The sequence below is a fragment of the Erpetoichthys calabaricus genome, chromosome 17, assembly GCF_900747795.2.
Source record: "Erpetoichthys calabaricus chromosome 17, fErpCal1.3, whole genome shotgun sequence".
NCBI classification, from domain to species: domain Eukaryota; kingdom Metazoa; phylum Chordata; class Cladistia; order Polypteriformes; family Polypteridae; genus Erpetoichthys; species Erpetoichthys calabaricus.
In genome coordinates, this window is record NC_041410.2 from 17,390,065 (window position 1) to 17,417,121 (window position 27,057).

Consider the following 27,057-nt stretch of genomic DNA (forward strand, 5'->3'; position numbering starts at 1 on the left):
ATTTGTTTTTGAGATGGTGTGCATATGGCTGTGCGGATGGCCACAGAGGACTGTCGGTGACATGTGACATATGAGCGATCAGCCTAGAATTAGAGCTGATTTCAAACACTCTTAAACCATCCTCAGACCTTTGGAAAATTTTTGCTTTGCCAGTTTAAGAAATTTGAACAAACAGATTCAAAGGAGCTGACTACTAATCAATGGAGACTGGAAAGTGGTAAACGTATTGGTTAAAAATGCGTATTTCTATGCAGTGCCTATAAAAAGTGTTCACCCTTTGGAAGTTTTCTCATTTTATTGTTAAACAACATTGAATCATTGATTACATTTTGGTTTTGGTTTTTTTTTTTTTTTAATTTTTATTATTTTATTTGAAGAAATTAACTTTGCTATGAAGCCCATGAGGAGGGCCGTACATTGCATACAATCAAGTCAACAACAACATTTATTTCTATAGCACATTTTCATACAAACAATGTAGCTCAAAGTGCTTTACATGATGAAGAAAGAGAAAAAAGACAAAATAAATAAGAATTAAAATAAGGGAACACTAATTAACATAGAATAAAAGTAAGGTCCAATGGCCAGAGAGGACAGAAAAAAAAAAAAAAAAAAAACTCCAGACGGCTGTAGAAAAAAAATAAAATCTGCATGGCGTCCAAGGCCACGAGACCACCCAGCCCCGTCTAGGCATTCTACCTAACATAAATGACCTCAATCAGTCCTCATTGTATTCAGGGTTCACATGGAAGAACTTGATGATGATGGTCTTGTCCGTTACACGGACGTCTGGCCGTGTAATCCATCAGTGTGGGGACATCACGGTGCCCTGATCAGGTGGTGGTGGCACAGATCGGCACAACAGAAAACCAGAAAAAGAACAGAAGAGAAAGTAGGGGTTAGTACGGATCTTGAAGCCATAATAAATAATAATAATAATTAATTGAATATACAGAGCATCAAGATTAAACTAAAATGAAGCTATGAGAAAGTCATGTTAAAGTAATGTGTTTTCAGCAAGTTTTCCACCATATTAGCCTGGTGAATTCCTATACAACAAATGACTTCACAGTCAAACTAGATGTGAGTGTCAGTAGGCTTTGCCCGCTAGGAACTAAGTTACTCAAATTATTTCAGTCATTATTTACTGATCTACTGCAGATCTTTCTGATCATAAAGTAAAATAAAGCACTTTTAGTAGTGAGAAAAATGGCATATAAATGTAAAGAATTATTATTATTAATAATCTCTGGACAAGATGCCAGCCCATCATAGAATGAATACACACACAGACACACACACTCATAGGGAAGGCCAATTAGCATCACCAATGCTTGACGCCATGACAGTTCACTTTTTTACTGCATGTTTTACAGTATAAGCCGTTGTCACTCGATTATGCAAAATGTTATGATTTGCTATTCCCTTTTTAAATCTCTCTATTTTAAAAGGAAATCCGGGGCTGAGACTTTTTCAAAGAGATAATTTCAAGTCCCGCAAGACAAGACTTTTGCTAGGAGATTTTTTCAAGTCCCGCACTCCTCTCAACCATATTCAACCACGCACACAGTCCAATCACCTCTCCTTCGTGTGAATGCTTTTATCAGACACACTTCCTGCGTTTTCAGCTTTTATAAATTTTTATGTTTTCTTCATTTTAAGTCCTTTATGAAAAGTCCTCCATCTCATCCTTTAAAGAAGCTTTTTTGGACACTATTATTATACACATGATGTACTCATTTCATTCAAATAGTCCATTTCTGGTCAGTAATTCTATACATTCTAGATGACACGTCAATGACTAAGCGAAGAAGAAAAGGCAGCGCGTTGAAAAGAGGCGTTGGAGAGAAAAGAATTCAACAAATAACAATAATAATCTAAGTGCAAATTTGGAAAATAAGGAAAAGTAATAATCAGCCTGGACCAAGTGGTATTGAAAATCTAACAGGTCCAAGCGGGGATGGAAATAAAAGACAAAGAGTAGAAGACAAAGTAGAACGTTGTAACGAGGTTCAAAAACTTTGGCGTGATACACATACAGAGCAGGTTAGAGATTATGAAAGTAGTAAAATTCAAAAGGCACGAAAAACTGATAGTAAAGATTGCATTAGCGCAAACAAATGGAAATTATTACTCAGTGAAATAACAGAACAGCGAAAAGAGATCAAAATATATGGATACAGGTGATATGACAGAAGTATGTAGATATTGTTTGGCTTTAAAGTTTAAGTCGGAGACTTGTAGATCGTCTAATTCGTGTTGCCATTAGGGAAAAGTAGTGTTTCTTCCCGATGTAGAGACGTATCCGTGAGATTTAACAGATTTGTTGTTTAGCGTATGTTTTTACTGAAGTGTTACAGTAAAAGTGTAAGTTTGAAAAGTTACTTGCGTGTTAATTTCAAAGACAAACAAAAACGTATGAATACCTCTAATGCAACATGTAACATAATTTTATTTCAATTTATTACATTTTACTATTTTTTACTATGGTTAATTACTCGGTGAAATGTTAAAAGTCAGTTTATTTATTAGAGAAAAAGAAACAATATTCACTCACGGGCAGTTTTACGTTGTGTTGTCACAATGTAACTCCAAACACGGAATCAAAATTCAATGTGATATTGATGAAAAGTTAATTCCAAATATTGTTTTTACTGAAATATTACTGCAGGGGTGTGCAAAGTCAGTCCTGGAGGGCCTCAGTGGCTGCAGGTTTTTGTTCCCAACTTAATTAGAAAATGATCCTTGCCAATAATTTAATTTAATTGCATACTTAGTGCTGTAACTCTGCAATGTCATGTCATTCCCATATCCTAGACTTTTTTGTCCATTCTAAGGATTTCAACTAAATGATTTGTGACCTTAAATGGATGAGTAATTCTCAGTCCTTCACATTTCCTTCCAAGTATTTAATTAAACAAATTAGTGCATGAAAAATACATACAGGTGTAAATGGAAACAAGCTAAATGGGGAACTGCTGCTTATTTAGTCATTTGCATCTTATTGCTAATAAGGTGCAATTAAAAACTGAGAATACAGCTGCTTAAGACTAAAATAAGCAATAGGACTTCCAAATTTTAACGAGCAAAACAACGATAATGAAGACAAAGTGTTTCTTGAGCAATAAGTGCTTCTTATTAAGCAACTGAGTTGGAACAAAAACCTACATCCACTGCGGCCCTCCAGGATCGACTTTGCCTACCCCTGTATTACAGTAACAGTGTAAGTTTAAAAAGTATTTGCGTTTATAATTTCAAAGCCAAACAGAACGAAAACGTTTATCTCAACGAATGCCTCTAACGCAACATAAAACATACATTTCTTTCAATTTATTACTTTTTACTATTTTTAACTATGGTTAAATACTTGCTGTAATGTAAAATAGTTAGTTCTATTATGCATATGTAACAATTCCCATCAAAATGACAATCACTTTAAATTGTACATCCGGTTACCCATACCAGGGGGTTGGCGAGCAAAGCGTGCAGGGGGGTAGAGGCCCGTAGTGTAACTAAAGTAAAACTTAGAATAAGCAAATATACCCACAGACCAAAATGTACCAACCCATTACACGTAGCCACCTTAGCATTATGTTTACCCCTGGAAAAGCCAAAAATGTTCAACCAGAAAAATTCGGACATGAGCGTCAGTAGGCTTTGCTCTGTAGGAACCAAGTTACCCGAACTATTCCATAACATTTCAGTCATTATTTTCCGCTCTGGCACTGATCTTTCTGATCAAAAAATAGCTCATTATGATAGCAATTCCTAATTCACTGCAGAATTACGGTATTTGAGGGTTCCTCTAACGTGCCTCTTTCTCTTGCACGATTTGGCTCAAAAACTAATCCGCACAATCAGATTGTGCCGCTGTTCCATACTCTTTCCATTTCTTAATGACTTATTTAACTGAACTCCAAAGGATATTCACTGACTCGTTGCTTTCAAGGAATTCTTTTGCCCACCACTGCTCAACCCTCTTAGCACCTCACAGAGGGCCCTACTTGTTTACGACTACTTCACTAAAATGACTACCGTCATTTATGTCTTTCACTTTGGGGCATCTTGGTGTCTAATGTACCAAGTGTAGTCGTTAACGTTAAAATGTATCGAAAGTCCCTATCAGAGGAGGACAGATGGCACTTGAAAGTAAGCAAATGTTATTTTCACTGAAGTGACTGCATCATTTTCTGTGCCGTGACTGTCACTGCCTGCTGAATTTTTGTCAGCTTTTGACCATGAAACAGTTTGAACTTATTCTGTTTTTGCATAGTCAAGTGATATTTTGCAATGTGAAAGTTGTTTTTTTACCTAATGAAGGAAATTTGTTTTTCCTCAGAGGGAGAAATTTGTGAAACTCTTGGATCAGTTGCACAACTCGCTGAGGATCGACTTATCGAAATACCGGGTATGTATTTTACACAAGTATAACTATTCTGCCACTTTAACGGGGCTTGTTCATCACCCCAGAGTGTTTTATACAAAGAGCGTTAAGAAAAGCTTTTTAAAGTAGACAGCTGCAGCTTAGAATTACCTGCTCTGGTGCATTTGCTGGTTGTCTGAATGGGTTGTTTCCAAGTGCATGCGTACGTGTCACTAATTACGTATACGCCACACCCCTTTGCCTTATACGGACGCAGCTTCAGCCAGCTCAGGGTCTGAGCTCATCGAGTTTCACCTCAAAGATCGACTTACTTTCTCTGCTTGATTTGGTACACGTTCTTCGTGTGACATAGTTTCAAACTGTCACCAGACAAAAGCCCGATGTCACAATCGGGACAGTAAGTGTGTGTCTGCGCACACTTTTCTTATTTTTTTTTTCTGTTGCTTGTGTGACACGGTAGAATGTCAGTGCCTAATCTGTATGTTGCATATTGGTTGTAAATTTTGAAAATTGACTAATTGTTGTAATTTTATCAATAAACTATTAATGCGTAATCAGGAGCATTATAAGAAGGGATGGTGGAGAAGTTAGGATGATTTCACACTTGCATGGTCCTCAGAAATATGAGAACATAATTTTATCAGTTTTTATTAGTGTGAGCACGGGTCTGAACACCATCAGACTAACACCAGCACTTTACAAAAACACACGTTTGTTTTCAAAATACACGCGGTGCTCCCAGCACCAATCACCCTCCACACAGGCCTTTCTCTGAGTCTCCGTGGGCCACCTTTCCTCTCCTCACGGGAGCTTCGTCCTGCTCCCGCTCCCAACTCTAGCTCCCTGATTGGAGTGAGGCAGCCCCTTTAATTTTCACCCGGATGTGCTCCAGGCGCCTGATGACACTCTTCCGGCAGCACTTCCTGGTGTGGCGGAAGTGCTGCCCTTGCACCTGGAAGCACTCCGGGTGTCCCTGGAAAGTCCATCCTCCACCTTCCCAGGTGTGGCGGAATTGTCGATCTCCCGGGCTCCACGACGCTTGGGGCGACCTCTGGCGGTGGCCACGGGCCCCGGTGGGTTTGAGCCTCCTTGCTCCGTCCCCGTGGTCCCCTCATCATCCAGGGCGGTTGCCCCCTCGTGGCCCGGGAGACGTAGAGACCACCTCCCGGTCCTTCCAGGCATCCTGGCTGGGTCTGACGCCCAGCCTCCTGTGACATTAGCTAGTTATTGAAATTACTTTAAAAAATAATTAATTTCCAATTTAGAAACCAATGGTTTTGCCAAAATCAACAATCCTTGCAGTCTCTACATTTTATTACCCCCTCTCTTTTTATGTTTTTATGGTTTATGTTGATTTATGTGAGCTTTGTGTGCTTTTGCTGAAAACCTGAGTTTTTGGGGGAAAAATATTCAGCTTTGGGCCAAAATGAAAAAAAAAAGAATTAGGTCTCAAAGAGTTGCATTTCTTGGTATTAACATCTCTGAGCATCTCACTCAGGGACCTACCATGTCACAGAGCCAGCGGGGAAAGCTCTGCAGCATTTGTATTTTCTGAGGAGGCTTGACATGCAACTTCAAGAGTATCCGCACCTACACCATCACAGTACAGCACGGGACCACAAGGCTCCACAGCGGGTGGTATATCATTGGAACAGAACTCTCTGCACAAGGCTTACTTCGACTTAGACTTGGGTCCTCCCATGCCACTGGACACATCAGTCACCATTCTGCTCCATTCCTTGCAGTTTCTTTGGCATTTTCCTATTTGATGTTCACATTCTGGAGATTGTCGTGGAATGTACTGCGCCAAGTCTTTTTCGGCCATCCCAGTTTTCTTTTACCGTCTGTTGGTGTCCAGCTCATGGCTATCTTTGTTTGTCGGTTGTTTGGTCGGCACAAGATCTGGCCAGCCAAACGAAATCTTCACTCTGCAATAAGATCTTGCAGTCTTTTGGAATTAGCCTCTACGGAACAGCTCTTCATTTGTTACGTGATCAGTGTATCTGATGTTCGGTTTTTGAGCTATTTGCATGTTGACTTTCCATGTTTCACTGGCATGTGTCACAGCAGGGAGGATGATAGAGTCGTACAGACGTAGTTTGGTGTTGGTGTTGATTCTTGCTGTTGGACATATTGAACGCATTCGCTGAAAGACCACTGCAGAGCCAATCCCGTGATTTACTTCAACTTCAATGTCACCATTTTTTGCTCAGAAGGCTGCCCAGGTGTAGTGTGGTCCCCTACTCTATAGGACATCTATAACACCAGAGTTGTCAAGAGGGCCTAGAGCAATATTAAGGATACAAGCGCCCCGCAACAACATGAACTGTTCATACTGTTACCATCAGGGAGACACTATGAGCATAGAAGCTTAGAACATCAAGGCTGATAGACGACTTTCTCTCCTGTGCCATCAGGCTTGTAAATAAAACCGATGAACTTCCCGTCCCGTCAGCACTGCAGTCCAGCGGTGTGTCTGGAGGATGGAAGGCCATCTTGAGACCACCTACCTGCAGAGCTTACACTGAAACACTTCTTTATTTGCATGTGCACTCTTACTTCTGGGGCAGCATGGTGGCACAGTGGTAGCGCTGCTGCCTTGCAGTACGGAGACCTGGGTTCACTTCCTGGGTCCTCCCTGCGTGGAGTTTGAATGTTCTCCCCGTGTCTGCATGGGTTTCCTCCCACAGTCCAAAGACACGCAGGTTAGGTGCATTGGCGATCCTAAATTGTCCCTGGTGTGTGCTTAGTGTGTGTGTGTGTGTGTGTCCTGCGGTTTGCTGGTGCCCTGCCCAGGGTTTGTTCCTGCCTTGCATCCTGTGTTCGCTGGGATTGGCTCCAGCAGACCCCCGTGACCCTGTGTTAGGATATAGCGGGTTGGATATTGACTGACTGACTGACTGACTGACTGACTCTTACTTCTATTTGTTTTTTGCATTTCTTGTGGACCTGAGTGTTTTTCGCTTATTGCTGGAGGACTCACAGAACAAGATTTTCATTGTACGGACTACGTATGACAATAAAGTTGAAAGAAAGAAAGTTACTCAGACAGCATTTTACATGAATATTCCAAAAAGTTGTTTTCATTTCATTATTAGCATAGTTGTGCTGTGCTTTAGGTGTAAATTGGACAAGTCATTCTAATTTCATCATTCGGATGTTCATGCTACATTGCAGGTGAAAGTTCCTAATTAACTCGCCATTTCTAATTTATTCCTTAAGGTGTTCTTACAGCCTTTTAGGTGCAAGTTTTTCAAGCGAGACCATCTTTCTAGTTTCATTACTATAGTTCTGTGCTCTGTTTTTGAGGTGTGAATCCCAAAACTCGTTGTATTGTTCTTATTTCATTGTGGAGATGTTTGTGACAGGACTTCATTCTGATTTCATTGTTAGTCAGTTCTTATTGTGTCTGAGGTACCAAGTCCTTGACATCAACTAAGTGTTGTAATTTCCTTGGTAAAATATCAGTGCCGTGTGTTAGGTGTTAAGCTCCCGAACTTGTAATAATAGTTCTAATGTCATTATTGGTATGTTGATGTTTCATACCTGGTGTAAACTAAATGTTCTAATAATAATTAATATGCTGTGGCCAAGTACAGGAACAACAGACGGCAAGGACAAAAGACCACTAGCTGGGTCATCCCGTTTAATTTTGAATTTCCCCTTGGGATTAATAAAGTATCTATCTATCTATCTATCTATCTATCTATCTATCTATCTATCTATCTATCTATCTATCTATCTATCTATCTATCTATCTATCTATCTATCTATCTATCTATCTATCTATCTATCTATCTATCTAATATGAAAGAGCACTAAACAAAAGAAATGCACTGTGGTGGAAATCAACATCTTAATTAAAGAAAGAAACCGGGACAGGTTTGATAAAACCTTTGGGTCAGTAATCAGGCAGCAGAAGAGGTTGTCCATCTGCGTCATTTATTACTCTTCAGCTAATGCTTGAATGGGGAGCATCCTTGTACAGCATGATCAGAATGGTCTGAGCAACAAAGGATCCAGGTTCATTTTATAAAATATTGAATTTATATACCGTGTCAATCAATGCATACATGTTACTCTGGTTGGTTTGTTGATTTACACCCAAATGACCCAAATGACTTCTATAAAATAAAAGTAGAGAAAAGCCAAGCAAAATGACACCTTTTATTGGCTATCTAAAAAGATTACAATATGCAAGCTTTCGAGGCAACTCAGGTCCCTTCTTCAGGCAAGATGTAATCATAAGAAGGGGCCTGAGTTGCCTCGAAAGCTTGCATATTGTAATCTTTTTAGTTAGCCAATAAAAGGTGTCATTTTGCTTGGCTTTTCTCTACATTCATAATGGCTAACACGGTACAACACCCTAGTACTATAAAATAAAAGTATATTTAAATTCCTCTTAATATTCTCCTAACTTTTGGGTTGAGCCACCACCCTTGAAATTTCTCTAACAACTGTCCATGCTGGTTGTTCACAGGACATCAGCTGATTTCTTAGTACGCTTTGTGTACAGGGTGGAGTAGGGAAACGGGAAATTTTGGAACTAGGTGTTAGCGACCCTGGGGCGTTGGCAGTGGTTTGGGACCAATGCGACCTAATTTAGAACCCCTTGACATTAGTTCTAATGGAGCAGTGGAGTGGTGCACAACGGGCGCTCTCTGTGAAAGCCTTTTATTAGAAAGGTTCCAGTGGGACTGTTGCGCAAAGGGAATTTCAGCGTCGTTACCAGTTAGGATGTCGTGATCGTGTCCCGTCTGCTCATGCGATTGGGTGTGTAATTTCAAAGAAACAGGTTCCGCCTTAAAAAGAGAAGTCCCCAGGTGGAGCCATTTCACATACTCCCCGACAATCGATGCCAGCTATTCAACGATTGTTTGGATGTTGCATCATTTCACTGTTGGTGATTTTTTCTGTGGGGACATCTTAAAAGCCAAGTGTACCGCACACGTCCTGCAACCATCGCTGAACTACAAAGGAGGATTGAAGAGGAAATCGCTGAACTTCTTCATGACATGTCACGTTGAGCAATGCAGAATTTCCACAACAGGCTGTCGGAATGTGTGTGGAGAAATAGACAACACCTTCCTGATGTTTTCTTCCAAACATAAAATGAATATTGAATGAATATTGATTACCATCATTAATTGCAGATCCTGTACAATACATGTCATCATTAAATGTATTTTGTAATGTGTTTATTCGTGCACTTAACGTCAATAGAAAATTTCCCGTTTCCCTGCAGCAACCTGTATTATATCTTTGTCTTTGTTGTTCACTTCACCTTGATCTGGTCTCCTGATATGCCTGCACAGGTTTCTGACATTTATTAACCCTTTTATACTTCTAAGATGAATACTATATTTTAATATGGAAAGCAGATCAAAGCACTTTAACCTAAATGACTCTGTCAGACCTAAGTCTAATTCATCTTCCACTGCCCATCTTGGCATTGTCACCCTATACTTTGGGCTGAAATATCGAAAAGGTAGACTTTCTCTTAATGGGGTCACTTTAATCAGGAGCTCCATCCGGCGGTACACCCTTGCAAAAATGACACCTCCTTCCAGGAAACTGAGGTTCTTATGGATGGGATACCAGAAGGGTTGGAGTCTGATGCCACTCACTGGACAGTAGATTGGTGCTGCAGGGAGAGAAGGAGAAGACAATAATAGTGATAGCACCCCCTCTCATCCAGGCAGGTTATCACATACCTTGACAGAGACTGTAAGGAGATTCACCGACGCGCATGCGTGGCATTGCTCATGCTGTTGCTTAGGTGTAAGATCTAAACCCCAGCACGGTTAGGCCTCATCTGGAGTCCTGTGTGCAGTTTTGGTCTCCAGACTACAGAAAGGACTTAGCAGCACTGGAGAAAGTCTACAGTATAGCAACTGGGCTGATTGTAGCACTACAGGGAATGAATTATGAGGAAAGATTAAATGAGCTGAGCCTTTACAGTTTAAGGTAAAGATGATTAAGAGGAGACCTGACTGAAGTGTTTAAAATTATGAAGGGAATTAGTCCAGTGGATCAAGACGGTGACTTTAAAATGAGTGACAACAAGATTATGGCGGCGCAGCTGAAATCTTGTTAAAGGAAATTTCACACATTAATTTGAACGTTTTCCTTCATCCAGAGAACCACAGACAGGTGGCATAAGTGACCAAGTAGTGTGGTGGACTTTATGGACCTTCAAAACTCGACTTGATGTTTTTAAGGAAGAATTAAGTTGGCGGAACTGACGAACTTTGTTGGGCTGAATGACCTCCTCTCGTTCAGATTGTTCTAATGTTCTACAAAGTTTAGGGTTAACATTCTCACCTTTTAAATGACCGAGGCGACCAAAATTGATGCAGACATGAGGAGGATGTGCACATTGTCCAGTTCTCTGACCTCTGACCTGAATCCCAAGTCAGCAGAACGTATTGAAGTGTTGTGGCACTTTGGCACTCTTCCACAAGTGTGACTTACTTAAATATTCTACCACTGGCTGAGATACCCATCAGTGGCGGGTAGATTACCACGTCAAAGCTGTAGAAGAATAAATAGCATTTGATTTCATTTTTTAAATAAACAAATACGGTACTTTTCTCTTATTGTAACACAAATTGGGAATAGACTTTTATTTCAACAAAAAACTAAGGACACTGTGGAAGATTGTGGGTTCGCTTCCCAGTTCCTCCCTGTGTGGATAGCACTTTGAGTACTGAGAAAAGCGCTATATAAATGTAATGAATTATTATTATTATTATTATTATTAAGGATGGAAAACTTACCTCACACCGATTTGCATCACAATAATAGAAAAGTACCAAAAATACTTATTCCACTTTATAATACATATCGATATTATATTTCCGGAAATATTACAACTAAAATGAAATGATAAGCATTCCGTTTTTATACTGTATATGAATGTCATCTGAGGTGAATAAACGTCAGATGTCAAGCGATTGCTTCTTTTATAAACATGTTTTGTTGTCTTCCTGGAGTGTATATAAGCAAAGACATGTTCGATGACATTGATGGGCAAGGAACACAACGCCACACGTGAGATAAACCATGTGTTCTTATATCAGTGCCTGACCTTGTGATTTCTTTATGATTTGTTTATTTGTCCATCCCAGAATTGGCCAGATTGGTCTCATGTTGTTATTCGCTTGTTATTCGCCTTCTTACATGGCTAACTTACTTTTCAAGAATTCAGATTTGTCTTCAGATTGATCTCGGTGCCACTGCTTTTAGGAGTTTTGCTGAACAATTTTTATTTACAGCCTTGTTAAGAGTTATTTAAAGTAAATGTATTGCCGGTACATTTGTGCAGACAACGTCTTTTCAGGCTATGTATTCCCATTTCGTCCATAAATCTCTTTGAGTAGCAAGGCTGAACTGCAAAAGAGAGTTTCCACCTTCTTCTGCAAGTGTTGCAGCTTGCTATTGATTGCTCCACTAACTGTAGGGCATAACGTAGGCTCCCATGATTGAATTCCCAAGTGAGAATTAATCTTAGTTTACTGGTGAATTATCTGCACGCTGCCATGTTTAGAAAGCAGACTTATGGTGTACTGTATTCCCTCATGGTCGATCATGCAGTGCCCACATTTCTTTCCATGAGAATAAATTAAGCTGCACCGTTGACAATGCAAATCAATAGGCGCCCACTGTAGATTTCTTCTTAACTTCATGGCCAATGTAGTCACCTGCCGTTAAGATCGAAACGCTTTTGTCTAAGACCATCGTGAGTCTGCTTGCTGCTGGCGTGGTGACTTCTTCCTGAACTCTTTCTGTAATATGAATTTGCTCAAATTTTGCATGAATAATGAAACCATTGTAAAATATGTGCAACATATTTTGAATGATACATTTTAGTGGACGTATAATATTTAGTGTTTGTGCACAGGCTATTATGACAGTAAGCAGATAGAGGTCTCCACATTCATTTCATTTCATGTGTATTTATAGAGCATATTTAAAACAACTGGACTTGAACACAAAATGCTGTACAAACATAATACCAAGTAACACAAAAAAATAAGAATTTAAATAACATGGGGCTCTGCCCCCTGCTTGCTGCCCTCGCCAACCCCTGAGGGCGGGCACTGGGCCCCTGCTATCTCGTGGCTGAGCCCCTGGAAGGTGGTCAGGATGCCATTAGAGAACGCAATTGTATTTAAAGAGTTGATATATAGAAGAGTATGTGGGCACAGGAGGAAGATGCTTGGGTCCTTATTTATGGCTGTCAGTTTTGCAACCTTGGGGGGGGGGGGGGTATGGGAGAAATGAAAGTGTGCCATTTCAAACTAAAGAAAAAAGGTAACGTCAGCTGGCAACTCCATAGTTTGAACAACAGTTGCTGGAATCCATTTTCAGAGTAGAACCTATGGTGTATGGGAAATCATTGATGTCTGACTAAAACGCACGTGATTTCAGATTGTGGTGTACTCTGCAAAGCACATCCATCCTTATGAGTATTCAACACTGAATAGGTACATAGGGTCATAACTCATTATTGGCAGAGTATCACTTTGTGCTAATCGACATGCAATGTGTCTCCACTCTCCGGTGTCACCTTACCTCAAAAGGTCCGTCTTCTTTACTTGATAAGCAAGTTGTCAAAATAAAATACTAATTTTCAATCTTTGTTTACCAGGACAATTTCCCGGCCAGCAATCCAGAAAGACTTCAGGATTTGAAATCAACTGTGGATCTTCTCACTAGCATCACCTTTTTTAGAATGAAGGTAAGATGTTTGTCCTTTTTGTGTTGCACTTCTCAATGAACTGTTTCAGTGAGATACTAAAATGGCTTAGTGAATGTTCAATGCAGATGTCACCCTGCATTGTGACAGGTTTCAGTTTCTGATCTTCTATATAATAAAACACTAAGGTCTGTGTCTTTTAGATGATAGGCAGTTTGAAGGTTATTTCCAAGCTCAGTAATAATGTTTGTGTGTTTGTACGGTCTCTCTGAACAGTCTGATTGGTCACTTTGGCTTTGGTCTGATTGGTTAGTTTCACTTTGGCCCAATTGGTTAGTTTTACTTTGGTCTGATTGGTTAGTTTCACTTTGATCTAATTGGTTAGTTTCACTTTGGTCTGATTAGTTATTTTCACTTTAGTCTGATTGGTTAGTTTCACGTTAGTCTGATTGGTTAGTTTCACGTTAGTCTGATTGGTTAGTTTCACGTTAGTCTGATTGATTAGTTTCACTTTGGCCCAATTGGTTAGTTTTACTTTGGTCTGATTGGTTAGTTTCACTTTGATCTAATTGGTTAGTTTCACTTTGGTCTGATTAGTTATTTTCACTTTAGTTTGATTTGTTAGTTTCACTTTGGTCTGATTGGTTAGTTTCACGTTAGTCTGATTGATTAGTTTCACTTTGGTCTAATTGGTTAATTTCACTTTGGTCTGATTGAATAGTTTTACTTTGGTCTGATTGGTTATTTTCACTTTAGTCTGATTGGTTAGTTTCACTTTGGCCTGATTAGTTATTTTCACTTTGGTCTGATTGGTTAATTTCACTTTGGTCTGATTGGATAGTTTTACTTTGGTCTGATTAGTTATTTTCACTTTGGTCTGATTGGTTAATTTCACTTTGGTCTGATTGGATAGTTTTACTTTGGTCTGATTGGTTAGTTTCACCTTGGTCTGATTGGTTAGTTTTATTTTGATCTGATTGGTTCGTTTCACTTTGGTCTGATTAGTTATTTTCACTTTGGTCTGATTGGTTAGTTTCACCTTGGTCTGATTGGTTAGTTTTATTTTGATCTGATTGGTTCGTTTCACTTTGGTCTGATTAGTTATTTTCACTTTAGTCTGATTGGTTAGTTTCACTTTGGTCTAATTGGATAGTTTCAATTTGGTCTGATTGGTTAGTTTCACCTTGGTCTGATTGGTTAGTTTCACTTTAGTCTGATTGGTTAGTTTCACTTTGGTCTGATTGGTTACTTTCACTTTGGTCTGATTAGTTATTTTCACTTTAGTCTGATTGGTTAGTTTCACTTTGGTCTGATTAGTTATTTTCACTTTGGTCTGATTGGTTAATTTCACTTTGGTCTGATTGGATAGTTTTACTTTGGTCTGATTAGTTATTTTCACTTTGGTCTGATTGGTTAATTTCACTTTGGTCTGATTGGATAGTTTTACTTTGGTCTGATTAGTTATTTTCACTTTGGTCTGATTGGTTAGTTTCACGTTAGTCTGATTGGTTAGTTTCACGTTAGTCTGATTGGATAGTTTTACTTTGGTCTGATTAGTTATTTTCACTTTAGTCTGATTTGTTAGTTTCACTTTGGTCTGATTAGTTATTTTCACTTTGGTCTGATTGGTTAGTTTCACCTTGGTCTGATTGGTTAGTTTTATTTTGATCTGATTGGTTCGTTTCACTTTGGTCTGATTAGTTAGTTTCACTTTAGTCTGATTGGTTAGTTTCACTTTGGTCTAATTGGATAGTTTCAATTTGGTCTGATTGGTTAGTTTCACCTTGGTCTGATTGGTTAGTTTCACTTTAGTCTGATTGGTTAGTTTCACTTTGGTCTAATTGGATAGTTTCAATTTGGTCTGATTGGTTAGTTTCACGTTAGTCTGATTGGTTAGTTTCACTTTGGTTGCTCAGTCAAGTACAATCAAGACAGGAAGCGCTGGACAGGAGAGGCTGGCACACACCACGATTTTCAAGAAAGGCGTAGGAGGAACACTGAGAATGGGCTTCAAATTTGGGAAGCATTCCCAAGAGTACAAATATTTTCACTGCGGGTTAATGGGAGCCTGTCGAAAGGCAGACAGGAGGTGAGCAACATGTCTCAGAATGAACGAGTCTGAGAAGCAGGTTTTATGGGAACATGTCTGAGAGAGGAAGTGCCGGGTAAAACCTGTATAAGTGACATGGAGGACAGATAGATGAGAGAACAACTTCTTGCCTAGCCAGAAGCATTTAAGGGATGGACCAGCAGAAGCCGGAGGCCCAGTATATCCAACAGGGGGTGTTAGCTCCCTGGGAATGAATTCTTTTGTAATTGTGGCATGTTACATAACCCGAATTTATATAGATATAATATAAAAAGGCCATACCCCTCCTGTAGTGATACGGCGGTAAAAAAAATCACAAAGGAGAAATAACTTAGCTTTGTTTAATGACGGCAGATGCTGCATAATGGATGAAGGAAGCCAATGGCAAAAACCCAGTTCGGGAGAGGGGGCCCAATGTGTAGAGTCTGCCATTTTCACTGTGCAGTGGAAGGATTTTCAGGATCGGATCACATTATCTTCCATCCGTCTGTCGGCTTCAAAGGTGCTTGGCTGCTTTCCAAGGTTTTATACTGTTTCTTCCACATGCAGATCCCCAATTAGGTGAATGATACAATTCCAAACAAGGCAAAGAGCATACAGTTTCATGCTGATTCTGACAGATAGAAAAATAGAATACAACTGTTCTCAGTCTGACTGCACGTTTTTCCCAGTTGTCTTTATCTGTCTTGTCTTATATTATGCTTTTCCTAGCAGTTCTAAATGATGAGCACCTGTGCTAAATCTGGCTCTGTGTCAACTGTGCATGTGAGCAGAAAGAAAAGTAGATTTATAAGATACAGGTAAAATTCCGTTACAATGAACTCCCAGGGACCTAAAATATATTTTGTTGTAATGAGATTCTGTATTTGTTACTATAGTGCTTTCTTTAACTTGTATCCAGGCGTTTGCTATCATTTCAATAGCTTCTTTCACGTTAATTTTAATCTCCTCCTGCCTACAAGTTATGCTGATGAGAATTTTTCTCAGCATTTCCTTGTGAATTGCTTTCAGGGTACGAATGGCTGAAGCGCTGCCGTGCAATTGGGTGGGAGGGATTCAACGTAAACATCATCTAAATGTGGAAGCATGTTGTGGGCAGCACAGTTATTATTCAGAAGCCAAATCATCCTTTTTTCTTCATATTGTGAGGTTTCTGAACTCTTTTGAGACCCCCCCCCCCCCCCCCCCCCACTCCCCACCCAACGGGAATGAGACGCTGAAGTGCATCCTGAAGCGCGATTGCAGCGTCTGTGGAAGATTGTTTGTCCGTTGCTGGGGCAGGGCAATAGGAGGCTCACATTGCTGCAGTGAAGCGCCACAGAAGCAAATCATAAAAGATCAGGTCGCACTATAAAGCCCTGTCTTGCACCCCAAAACACGGGGCAGAGTCTCAGTACTTTAGCAAAACCAGCTTTATTCAGCTTGAAACAGGAACGGCACAGTTATTTATTGTAGCGTGATCTTCCACTCTGCTATACACAGACATAGCAGGATCAGGCAGGATCATGGCCAGGTCAGTGATCAAGTAATCCTGTTACAGTATCTGCATTTACAATTTACATGCTTCTAACCTTGCATCACCCATCGAGATCTTTTCTGTTTACTTTGGCGGAGAGACGCAGCATATCTATGAGCCTGGTATTGCCCCGTACAGACGCAGAGATCGCATTTCGGGATGCTCTTCGGCTTGCTGTCCAGTTGTGGTAGGTCCCAAGAGAGTTTACAAACCTCACATTTTCTTGAATGAGTGCCGCATTAATAGGAATGTTTCTTGAACCACATAAAAATGGCTTTTTTGAAGTCTTCAAATGCAGCAGTTCACATATGTTTGCAACCCGAGATTTTTTTTTTTTTTTTTTGCTCGGTCTTTCAAGAAAGTTGACAGTGTCGATGGCGAAATTCCGAATTCACTGGCAACGTCTTTTTTCTGTTTGCCGCAATCGACAGCTGCAAAAAAAATTTTTTTTTTCTAATATGAACTGTTATCGTTTTTTCATGTCTGCCGTTTCTATAGGAGGGTGACAATGAGTTAAATTCCAATGGATGTTTTTCAAATGTTGAAGAGCAATAACTAAAAGGTATCACTGAAAACCGCAGGAAACAAAAAGGGCAAAAAAAAAAAGAACATTATGAGGAAAGTTCGAAGAAAGAAAAAAAATTACAGCTTTTCTGTTTGGGGATCGTTGTGCCACAGGATTAACTGCTCTGTGGATGATTCATTCAGGCATTTCAAGGTCTTTTGTGCACTTTGTTGTAATGAAAGTATCTGCTGAATGTCCCATCCATCCATCCATTTTCCAACTCGCTGAATCCAAATACAGGGTCATGGGGGTCTGCTGGAGACAATCCTAGCCAACACAGGGCACAAGGCAGGAACCAATCCCGGGCAGGGTGCCAACCCACCACAGGACACACACCCACACACCAAGCACACACACTAGGGCCAATTTAGAATCACCAATCCACCTAACCAGCATGTCTTTGGCATGTGGGAGGAAACCAGAGCGGCGGAGGAAACCCACGCAGACACGGGGAGAACATGCAAACTCCACGCAGGGAGGACCTGGGAAGCGAACCCGGGTCTCCTAACTGCGAGGCAGCAGCGGTACCCACTGCGTCACCGTACCGCATCTGCTGAATGTACTTTGTATTAACGCAATTTCTATAGGCTCGTGTCATATGGGGAATCTGTCGGGACTATAAACATACTTCGTTGTAATGAAAATTTCGTTGTAAAGATATTCGTTGTAATTGAATTTTACCTATATATTCGCACAGAGGACAGTGACATATTAAAGTTGTGTTCTTATTACACCTGGAGCAGTTCTATTCCCCATACAATAGGAGGCAGTGGTCTCCTCGAGGCATCGCAGTTTGGAAACCCACAGGGGTACATGGGAGTTGAAGTCTGGAAGTGCAGCCCTATTGGTAAATCTGGGTGCCGTTAGAGCAGGGGTGGGCAATGTCGGTAATAGAGGGCCACATTGGCTGCAGGGTTTCAATCCAATCCAATTACTTAATTAGAAACCAATCCTTGCCAATCTCAGACCTTATTTAATTTTAGGGCCTGTTAGTCTCCAATGTAAGGTTCTTTGTCAGCTTCTGTTCGTAATTTAAGCACTATGCACTGTCCGCCTTGAGCTAAGAGGACGAGTCAGACATGGCAGTGGTCATGGTTGCAACCCAACAAAGAGCTACCGCAATTCTGGACTCTAATCAAATCCAAAAAGAAATTTTCGACATTGATCGAGAGGCAGTGTTGATGACAGATGGGACAGCTAGCAATAACAAGAGCGTCACCATTTAAAATTACACATACATCTTTGCTTTCTTTTGTTACTCCATTCAACAACTATAACCCGGTAAATGCTGAGTGCTTCAGCTAGCAATGAATAAGCTGAATACATTTTATTTACGTAGCACCTTTTCCATGCTGAAAGCATTTCATAGAATTTCAAAATGAATAAGTGTTTCAAACAATATTGGATACAAAAAATACCTACATGATACGCTAAATAACAATACATATAGAAAACACAAAGCTTTGAATTAGAATAACAGCTTACGGTGCACAACAAGGCTAACAGTAAAACAAAAGAACCCTTTGTGTCAGCAGACGTGTTTACTGAGCAGGCTTTTATTCATCTAAATAATTCATTTAATTTACCCCACGTGAGGATAGTACAGTTGTTTCCACATCTCTGGTGAATTTGGAGAAGTATCTATTTAAAGGTCAACTAATCAGTCAGTCAGAAGTTTGGATTGAACCTGATTGAACCCGAGACCTTCTTGTTTTGTGTAGCGTCTTTCCATAGGGCATACTATCCAGAGCTGTTTGAAATATCATATTATTCTAAAAATCTTCACATGTGTGATCACTAGCAGACAAAAGTCACTTGGTGAGTGGGCCCTGTGGTAAAGGGGGCATCCTGTCCAGGATTGGTGCCCACCTTCCTTCAGCCCTCCAGAACCCTGAATAGATTTCAGCATGTGTGGCCAAGTGCAGGAATGACGGGGTGCAAAAAGGAAAATTAGATAGATAGATAGATAGATAGATAGATAGATAGATAGATAGATAGATAGATAGATAGATAGATAGATAGATAGATAGATAGATAGATAGATAGATAGATAGATAGATACTTTATTAATCCCAGGGGGAAATTCACATACTCCAGCAGCAAAAAATATTAAATTAAAGAGTAATAAAAAATGCAGGTAAAAAACAGACAATAACTTGAATAATGTTCAACGTTTACCCCCTCTGGTGGAATTGAAGAGTCGCATAGTTTGGGGGAGGAATGATCTTCTCAGTCTGTCAGTGGAGCAGGACAGTGACAGCAGTCTGTCGCTGAAACTGCTCCTCTGTCTGGAGATGACATTGTTTAATGGATGTAGTGGATTCTCCATAATTGATAGGAGCCTCTTGAGTGCCCGTTGCTCTGCTACGGATGTCAAACCGTCCAGCTCCATTCCAACAATAGAGCCTGCCTTCCTCACCAGTTTGTCCAGACGTGAGGCGTCCTTCTTCTTAATGCTGCCTCCCCAGCACACCACTGCGTAGAAGAGGGCACTCGCCACAACCATCTGATAGAACATCTGTAGCATCTTACTGCAGATGTTGAAGGATGCCAGTCTTCTAAGGAAGTACAGGCGGCTCTGTCCTTTCTTGCACAGAGAATCAGTATTGGCAGTCCAGTCCAATTTATCGTCCAGCTGCACTCCCAGGTATTTATAGGTCTGCACCCTCTGCACACAGTCACCTCTGATGATCACGGGGTCCATGAGGGGCCTGGGTCTCCTAAAATCCACCACCAGTTCCTTGGTTTTGCTGGTGTTCAGTTGTAGGTGGTTTAAGTCGCACCATTTAACAAAGTCCTTGATGAGGTTTCTATACTCCTCCTCCTGCCCACTCCTGATGCAGCCCACAATAGCAGTGTCGTCAGCAAACTTTTGCACGTGGCAGGACTCCGAGTTATATTGGAAGTCCGATGTATATAGGCTGAATAGGACCGGAGAAAGTACAGTCCCCTGCGGCGCTCCTGTGTTGCTGACCACAATGTCAGATATGCAATTCCCGAGACACACATACTGAGGTCTGTTTGTAAGATAGTGCACGATCCATGCCACCAGGTATGAATCTATTCCCATCTCTGTCAGCTTGTCCCTAAGGAGCAGAGGTTGGATGGTGTTGAAGGCGCTAGAGAAGTCTAGAAACATAATTCTTACAGCGCCACTACCTCTGTCCAAGTGGGAGAGGGATCTATGTAGCATATAGATGATGGCATCTTCCGCTCCCACCTTCTCCTGGTATGCGAACTGCAGAGGGTCGAGGGCGTGTTGGACCTGTGGCCTCAGGTGGTGAAGCAGCAGCCGCTCCATGGTCTTCATCACATGTGATGTTAGAGCGACAGGCCGGAAGTCATTCAGCTCACCAGGACGTGATACCTTTGGGACTGGGGTGATGCAAGATGTTTTCCAAAGCCTCGGGACTTTCCCCTGTTCCAGGCTCAGGTTGAAGATGCGCTGTAGAGGACCCCCCAACTCTGATGCACAGACCTTCAGCAGTCGTGGCGATACTCCATCTGGACCTGCTGCTTTGCTGGCACGAAGTTTCCTCAGCTCTCTGCTCACTTGCGCTGCTGTAATTGTGGGTGGGGATGTCTCTCCTATGTTGGTATCAGCAGAAGGATGTGTAGAGAGTGCAGTAATCCGAGGTGAGAGTGGGTTAGGGTGGTCAAACCTGTTAAAGAAGATGTTCATTTGGTTTGCTCTCTTCACATCTCTCTCGATGGTGGTACCAAAAGGCAACAAAACCCAGGTATTCAGCCCCTAGCCACAAATTAAGGTCAGTCGGCTTGGAAGTGCCATCCGGCAACTCACTCTTGACAAACTGACACTTCCATCTGGGAAGGGGGACCCGGAAGGGGCGGAGTCAGTTGTCCTCATTGGGCAGTTTCTAGGGGATGGCAGTGTTGACAGCAGCGACCCCTTTTTGTTTCGGCAGGTTATTACATACCACGACAAAACCTGTAAGGATGCGCCTAGGTGGTCCATGTAATATATACTGCAGAGGGATGAATTATTGAATTAGAGGATGAAATCAGTATCTCCATTTTTTTTTTTTCTCAATGTTCGATTTTCAGAAAACACTTCTAAGTAAGCGTACGTACTTCATAATTAGAGGAAAATAATATTTAACTAAGAAATGAAATAAAAGCGCTTTAACTGCAAGCCATCTTCAATTGACACAAATGGAATAAATTTTTAATGACATTTCCATTCTCATTTAGGGCTATCTATTTCTTTTATAATTGACAATACGTCAGCTAATGAATATTATGGTGTTTTTATAGCCATAATTTCCTCATAGTAGGAAAGAATTTAATTAAAGTAATTGTGAAATGTCCATATAAATTACCGTTCAATCTCCGCTCACCATATTGATGAATTAAAATGTACTGATGTACATTATAATGTAAACATTAATGTATTAATTTACAATTTGTTAACCATGAAATTTTAAAGTGTAAGCAACTAGAACTGCTGAGGAGCAAGCAGGCTTCTGTCTGATGAATCTTTGTGAGGAACATCTGCAGCATCTTTGTTACGTCCCAGTCAGAGTTCCTCCTTTTGACCGTTTTTTAAATTCATCTTTTTTGTCATCTTTCTTCACTTTTTTTAAATTCTTCTGTAGGCATTCATTTTATTTGTGTTTATCTGCCATTGCCTGTGTTTTATGTTTCAATGCCTGTGTTACGTTCCATGTGCTTTGTGGGTGGTTCCCCAAGGGGGAGGGGCCACCTGCCAATCACCACCAAGGAACTGCCCTCCGCCCTCTACATCTCCCACAGTTCCTGGCGGTTCATTGTGAAGTGCAGTGAGTTCCTGCGTTTCTCTGTGCTTTGTACCTTTTTGATTTTGGATTTCTCAATGTTCTGCTCTTTTTTTTCCCCCAACTGTTCTCTGAATTTCGTTTTTGGGACTCTGATTGCTTTGGATTGTCTTCTTGTTTCGGCACTCCTCGAGCAGCTGTATTCTTATTACAGAACGGCTTCTGACAATATGTATTTTATTTATGAAGATTTTACATTTGCCCTGATACTAGCTGGGTTTTGACATTTTTACCCCTCTAGTGGGCATTATTGGAAGTGCGTTTGTTACCGACTGCAATCCGCCTTTCCCTGCGTTATGTGAATGATTGTCACGTAGGCACATTGGTTTAAAACATGAGCTTTTATTTTCCTCTTCCAGAAAATCTTTTCAAAACAAAAGTAAAGAAATAGACAGAGCGTCACATTAACGTCTTCTCCCCTCTGCCCCTACAGCGTCCATCGCGCTTCTCGTGTTTTTATTTATACAAACACATTACATATAAAACTATTTACAAAAAAATGAATCCAGTTTTCCAAAGAGAACTATTTACAATACACATAGACTTTAAACAAAAAAAATCCTAATTTTATAATTATATATTCTTAACAAATGAAAATGAAATATTTATATATATAGCATACCTTTTCAAAACAAAAGTAAAGAAATAGACAGAGCGTCACATTAACGTCTTCTCCCCTCTGCCTATTAAATAATAAATGAAATCGATTATAAATTATTAATACAAAGTAAATGAAACCACAACCTACCCCTACAGTGTCCACCGCGCTTCTGGCGTTAGAGCTAAAAACGTGGTGCATGCAGGTTGTGAGGTGTGACGCTAATTAACGCCCGTACTACAACAGATTATATTGTTGGTATACTATTAACTATTTACAGGGATCAACTCTTTTGGGGAAGTTCATAACAAAATAAAATAAAATTATAAATAACATTTTACACTTTGCTACGCGTTCTGGGACTTGAGTGCTTTGAAACTCCAGGTTCACACAGTTTCTGTGGACTTTAAGAAGGTTTTTGATTGGATTTAACATGCAGCCTTATGGGCAACTGTAAGGAAGAACAACATTAGTCACATCAAATTCTTGGCCAAAGTCGTGTAATCTGAAGCTTATCCCGACAGAACAAGACAGAACACAACAAGAGATGGAGTGGCAGTGGTCTCTACGCTCACACTCACTCATAATGTGCAAATTTAGAGACAATAGTCAACCTAATGTGCATGTCTTTGGTTAACAACCTGGTAATTCACCCACACCCACACACACAATAAATAATAAATAAATAATAGGTGGAGTGGTGGCTCTGAGGCTAGTGATCTGCACTGGCAATCGGAAGGTTGCCAGTTCGAATCCCGTAGATGCCAATAGGGACTCTGCTCTGTTGGGCCCTTGAGCAAGGCCCTTAACCTATGATTGCTGAGTACTTTGAGTAGTGAGAAAAGCGCTACATAAGTGCAAAGAATTATTAAAGAATTATTATTATTAACCCTATGAAAATCATACGAGGCAGCAGTGCTATGAACTCTCTAAAGCTCAATAGAGGATCCCAGCATCGGTCTTGTACCCCATCTTGGGGTGACGTGGGAATAAAGGCAGCTCTCTGTCATACATCCAGAAGGCCCAAGTTATCTCCTCTTCTGGGGTCTTATCTCTTCTCTGGCGGATCACATTGTAGACACACCATTCTGTGTGGTCACTATTGTCTGCTCTTTGCTGCTGGTTGGCTTAGCACAAGTTGACAGGGGCGGGGGTCCCCCTTCCTTGACCTGATGTGTCCACCTCTCTTTTCTGCTCATTCTTAGAGGACTTTTTTGCTTCTACTTGTATTTTGGCTCAAATCCAGCCGCTAATAAAAATGAAATGCGTCTTCAAAAACATTTAAGCCATCTGTTGTTAGCTTTATGGCCCTCAGTGGATTAATGAAGTGTATTGATACAAACAAATCAATTGCGTGTTTGTCTGACAGCTCCTACTTTCATAATTTAAAGCTACGGCGGTATGTAAATTCTTACAGGGTGCATTTTTAATGTCACATTGGCATTTAGGGAAAGAGTGACTTCATATTTAATGCAGTTGGAAACGCCATTAAAGCATATTTAGGAGGTCCTCTTTTTAATTTATTCATTATCCTTATTTCAGAAAAAGATTAAACATTTTCAGAGTAGGGCCAGAGTATTAATTAATATTTCTGACCATTTTTCCATAATTGTTATTCCATTTAAAATGTAGCCATGTAAAATATAAAAACAGATTTTTTAAAATTCGCACAAAGAATAAATTTTATGGGGTCAGGTGCAGCACAGGCCTATAATGGCCACAATTAAAAAGACAGAATTTGTAGACCTATTTGACATTGAGAAACACCAGGACTTTTGCCCAAATAATTTAATGGATGCCAAGTTTTAACTCCTTGCTAAGTGCCACACATTTTCACCTTTTCTTCCTTATCGGCTGGTGTCCAATAGTCTTACGGGTCCAGACGTGACACTGCACCAGGATCATCTTCAGTTGACATCAATGGAATTAATTTTTAATGACATTTTCATTCTCATTTAGGGCTATCTATTTCTATATCTGAGATCATTCGTTAAAACATCTGTAGTAAATCGAGGTGAAACTGTCGTGGAGAAAACTTCTTCATATCAGAATAGACTTTATTGCACAGCATAGAAAACCATTGCAGAGCACTTAAAGCCTGTCTCAGTACAATGAAGTGAGCTCAGTGCGCCGGGCAAGCCTCATATTTATTACAAAATATTCCTGCTTCACACCTTCTCATCATCTCCTTTACATGGTTATTCATGATGATGACCTCACTCCACACATTTTCTCATATCACCTGGTCTTGTAGACTTTATTTTATCAATAACCTTGCCTCACAGAGTTCCCCTTAACTGTCGTAACAATAACCATGCCTCGTAGACTTCCATCCCAGCAGACCTTCTCATAACACTTTCCTTCCTGATCTACACTTTCTCATAACAGCCATTTTGGTTCGAAGGATATATTTGCCACCTGGAGCTGAGCATCACCCAATTATCCCACCTTTCATTCTCACGTTCCTAATCCTGGGCTGTTAATGATTGATTGCCTTTTAGTTAATCAGTTCTGTTAATTATGCTATGTGGCCTCATCTGTACTTCCACTCATTAGGCTGATTTGTTGATTCGGGTGGTTTGAGCACTGAAATCTGCATCTCCTGTGGCTCTTCATTGTCAGCTCTCTGAACAGCAGTCCTTTAATCAGGGTGTGATGCATCGTTTACTTTGAATGCAAGTTCATTCAAACTTACTTCCTACACTCTTTTCATAACACACGTACAGTCATATGAAAAAGTTTGGGAACCCCTCTTAATTCTTTGGATTTTTGTTTCTCATTGGCTGAGCTTTCAAAGTAGCAACTTCCTTTTAATAAATGACATGCCTTATGGAAACAGTAGTATTTCAGTAGTGACATAATGTTTATTGGATTAACAGAAAATATGCAATATGCATCATAGCAAAATTAGACAGGTACATAAATTTGGGCACCCCAACAGAGTTATGACATCAATACTTAGTTGAGCCTCCTTTTCCTAATATAACAGCCTCTAGACCAAGGGTTCCCAAAGTGGTCGATATTGACCCCCTGGGGTCGATTTGAACTTTCTAGGGGTCGATAGTTTCAATGAAAAAATTTGGGGGTCAACGACAGCAAAAATAGACCCCCTTACTACTGCTATTTGTTTGTTACTTCAAAATATCTATGATTCCAATAGGTACCTAATTAAGAAGTAAAATCATTTAAAAAAAACACATTACATACCAAATTTGCGAACGAAAAGGTAAAATGTGTCATTAAAAGAGTCACACGTAAGAATGCATGAAAATACATGTAGCACAAACATGTCTGTTCATTGTCTTATCGAACATATCAAAGCAAGTGCGGATATGAAAAATCATTGCATGTAATTAGGGGGTCGACGGTTTTAAAAGTTTTTGGTAAAGGGGTCTGCGGCTGAAAAAAGTTTGGGAACCCTTGCTCTAGACGCTGTCCTCCTATAGCCTTTGATGAGGCCTTCCTTACAAAATCTCTCCAGTTCAGTTCAATTTGATGGCTGCCGAGCATGGACAGCCTGCTTCAAATCATCCCATAGATTTTCGATGATATTCAAGTCAGGGGACTGTGACGGCCATTCTAGAACATTGTACTTCTCCCTCTGCATGAATGCCTTTGTAGATTTCGAACTGTTTTTTGGGTCATTGTCTTGTTGGAATATCCAACCCCTGCGTAACTTCAACTTTGTGACTGATGCTTGAGCATTATCCTGAAGAATGTGTTGGCACTGGGTTGAATTCATCCGACCCTCGACTTTAATAAGGGCCCCAGTCCCTGAAATAGCCACACAGCCCCACAGCATGATGGAACCTCCACCAAATTTGACAGGAGGTAGCAGGTGTTTTTCTTGGAATGCGGTGTTCTTCTTCCGCCATGCAAAGCGCTTTTTGTTGTGACTAATTAACTCATTTTTTGTCTCATCAGTCCAAAGCACTTTGTTCCAAAATGAATCTGGCTTCTCTAAATGAGCATTTACTGTACATACAAGAAGGGACTCTGTGTGTGGCGTGAGTGCAGAAAGGGCTTCTTTCTCATCACCCTGCCATACAGATGTTCTTTGTGCAAATTGCGCTGAATTGTAGAACGATGTTCAGATACACCATCTGCAGCAATATGTTCTTGCAGGTCTTTGGAGGTGATCTGTGGGTTGTCTGTAACCATTCTCACAATCCTGCACATATGCCACTCCTGTATTTTTCTTGGCCTGCCAGACCTGCTGGGTTTAACAGCAACTGTGCCTGTGGCCTTCCATTTCCTGATTCCATTCCTTACAGTTGAAACTGACAGTTTAAACCTCTGAGATAACTTTTTGTAGCCTTCCCCTAAAGCAGGAGACTGAACAATCTTTGTTTTCAGATCTTTTGGAGTTGCTTTCAGGATCCCATGCTGT

At 40.5% G+C, this 27,057-nt stretch overlaps 1 protein-coding gene across 5 annotated transcripts in view; it reads left to right on the forward strand.

Moving 5' to 3' along the window:
* LOC114645223 (protein unc-13 homolog C-like) overlaps positions 1 to 27,057 on the forward strand; it is a 742,812-nt gene that overhangs the window by 467,727 nt on the left and 248,028 nt on the right. For all 5 annotated transcript variants that reach the window (XM_051920476.1, XM_051920477.1, XM_051920473.1 and 2 more), the window contains 2 exons: positions 4,340 to 4,408; positions 13,038 to 13,127. In XM_051920476.1, the coding sequence (XP_051776436.1) occupies positions 4,340 to 4,408; positions 13,038 to 13,127 (159 nt within the window). The remainder of the gene's footprint in view (positions 1 to 4,339; positions 4,409 to 13,037; positions 13,128 to 27,057) is intronic.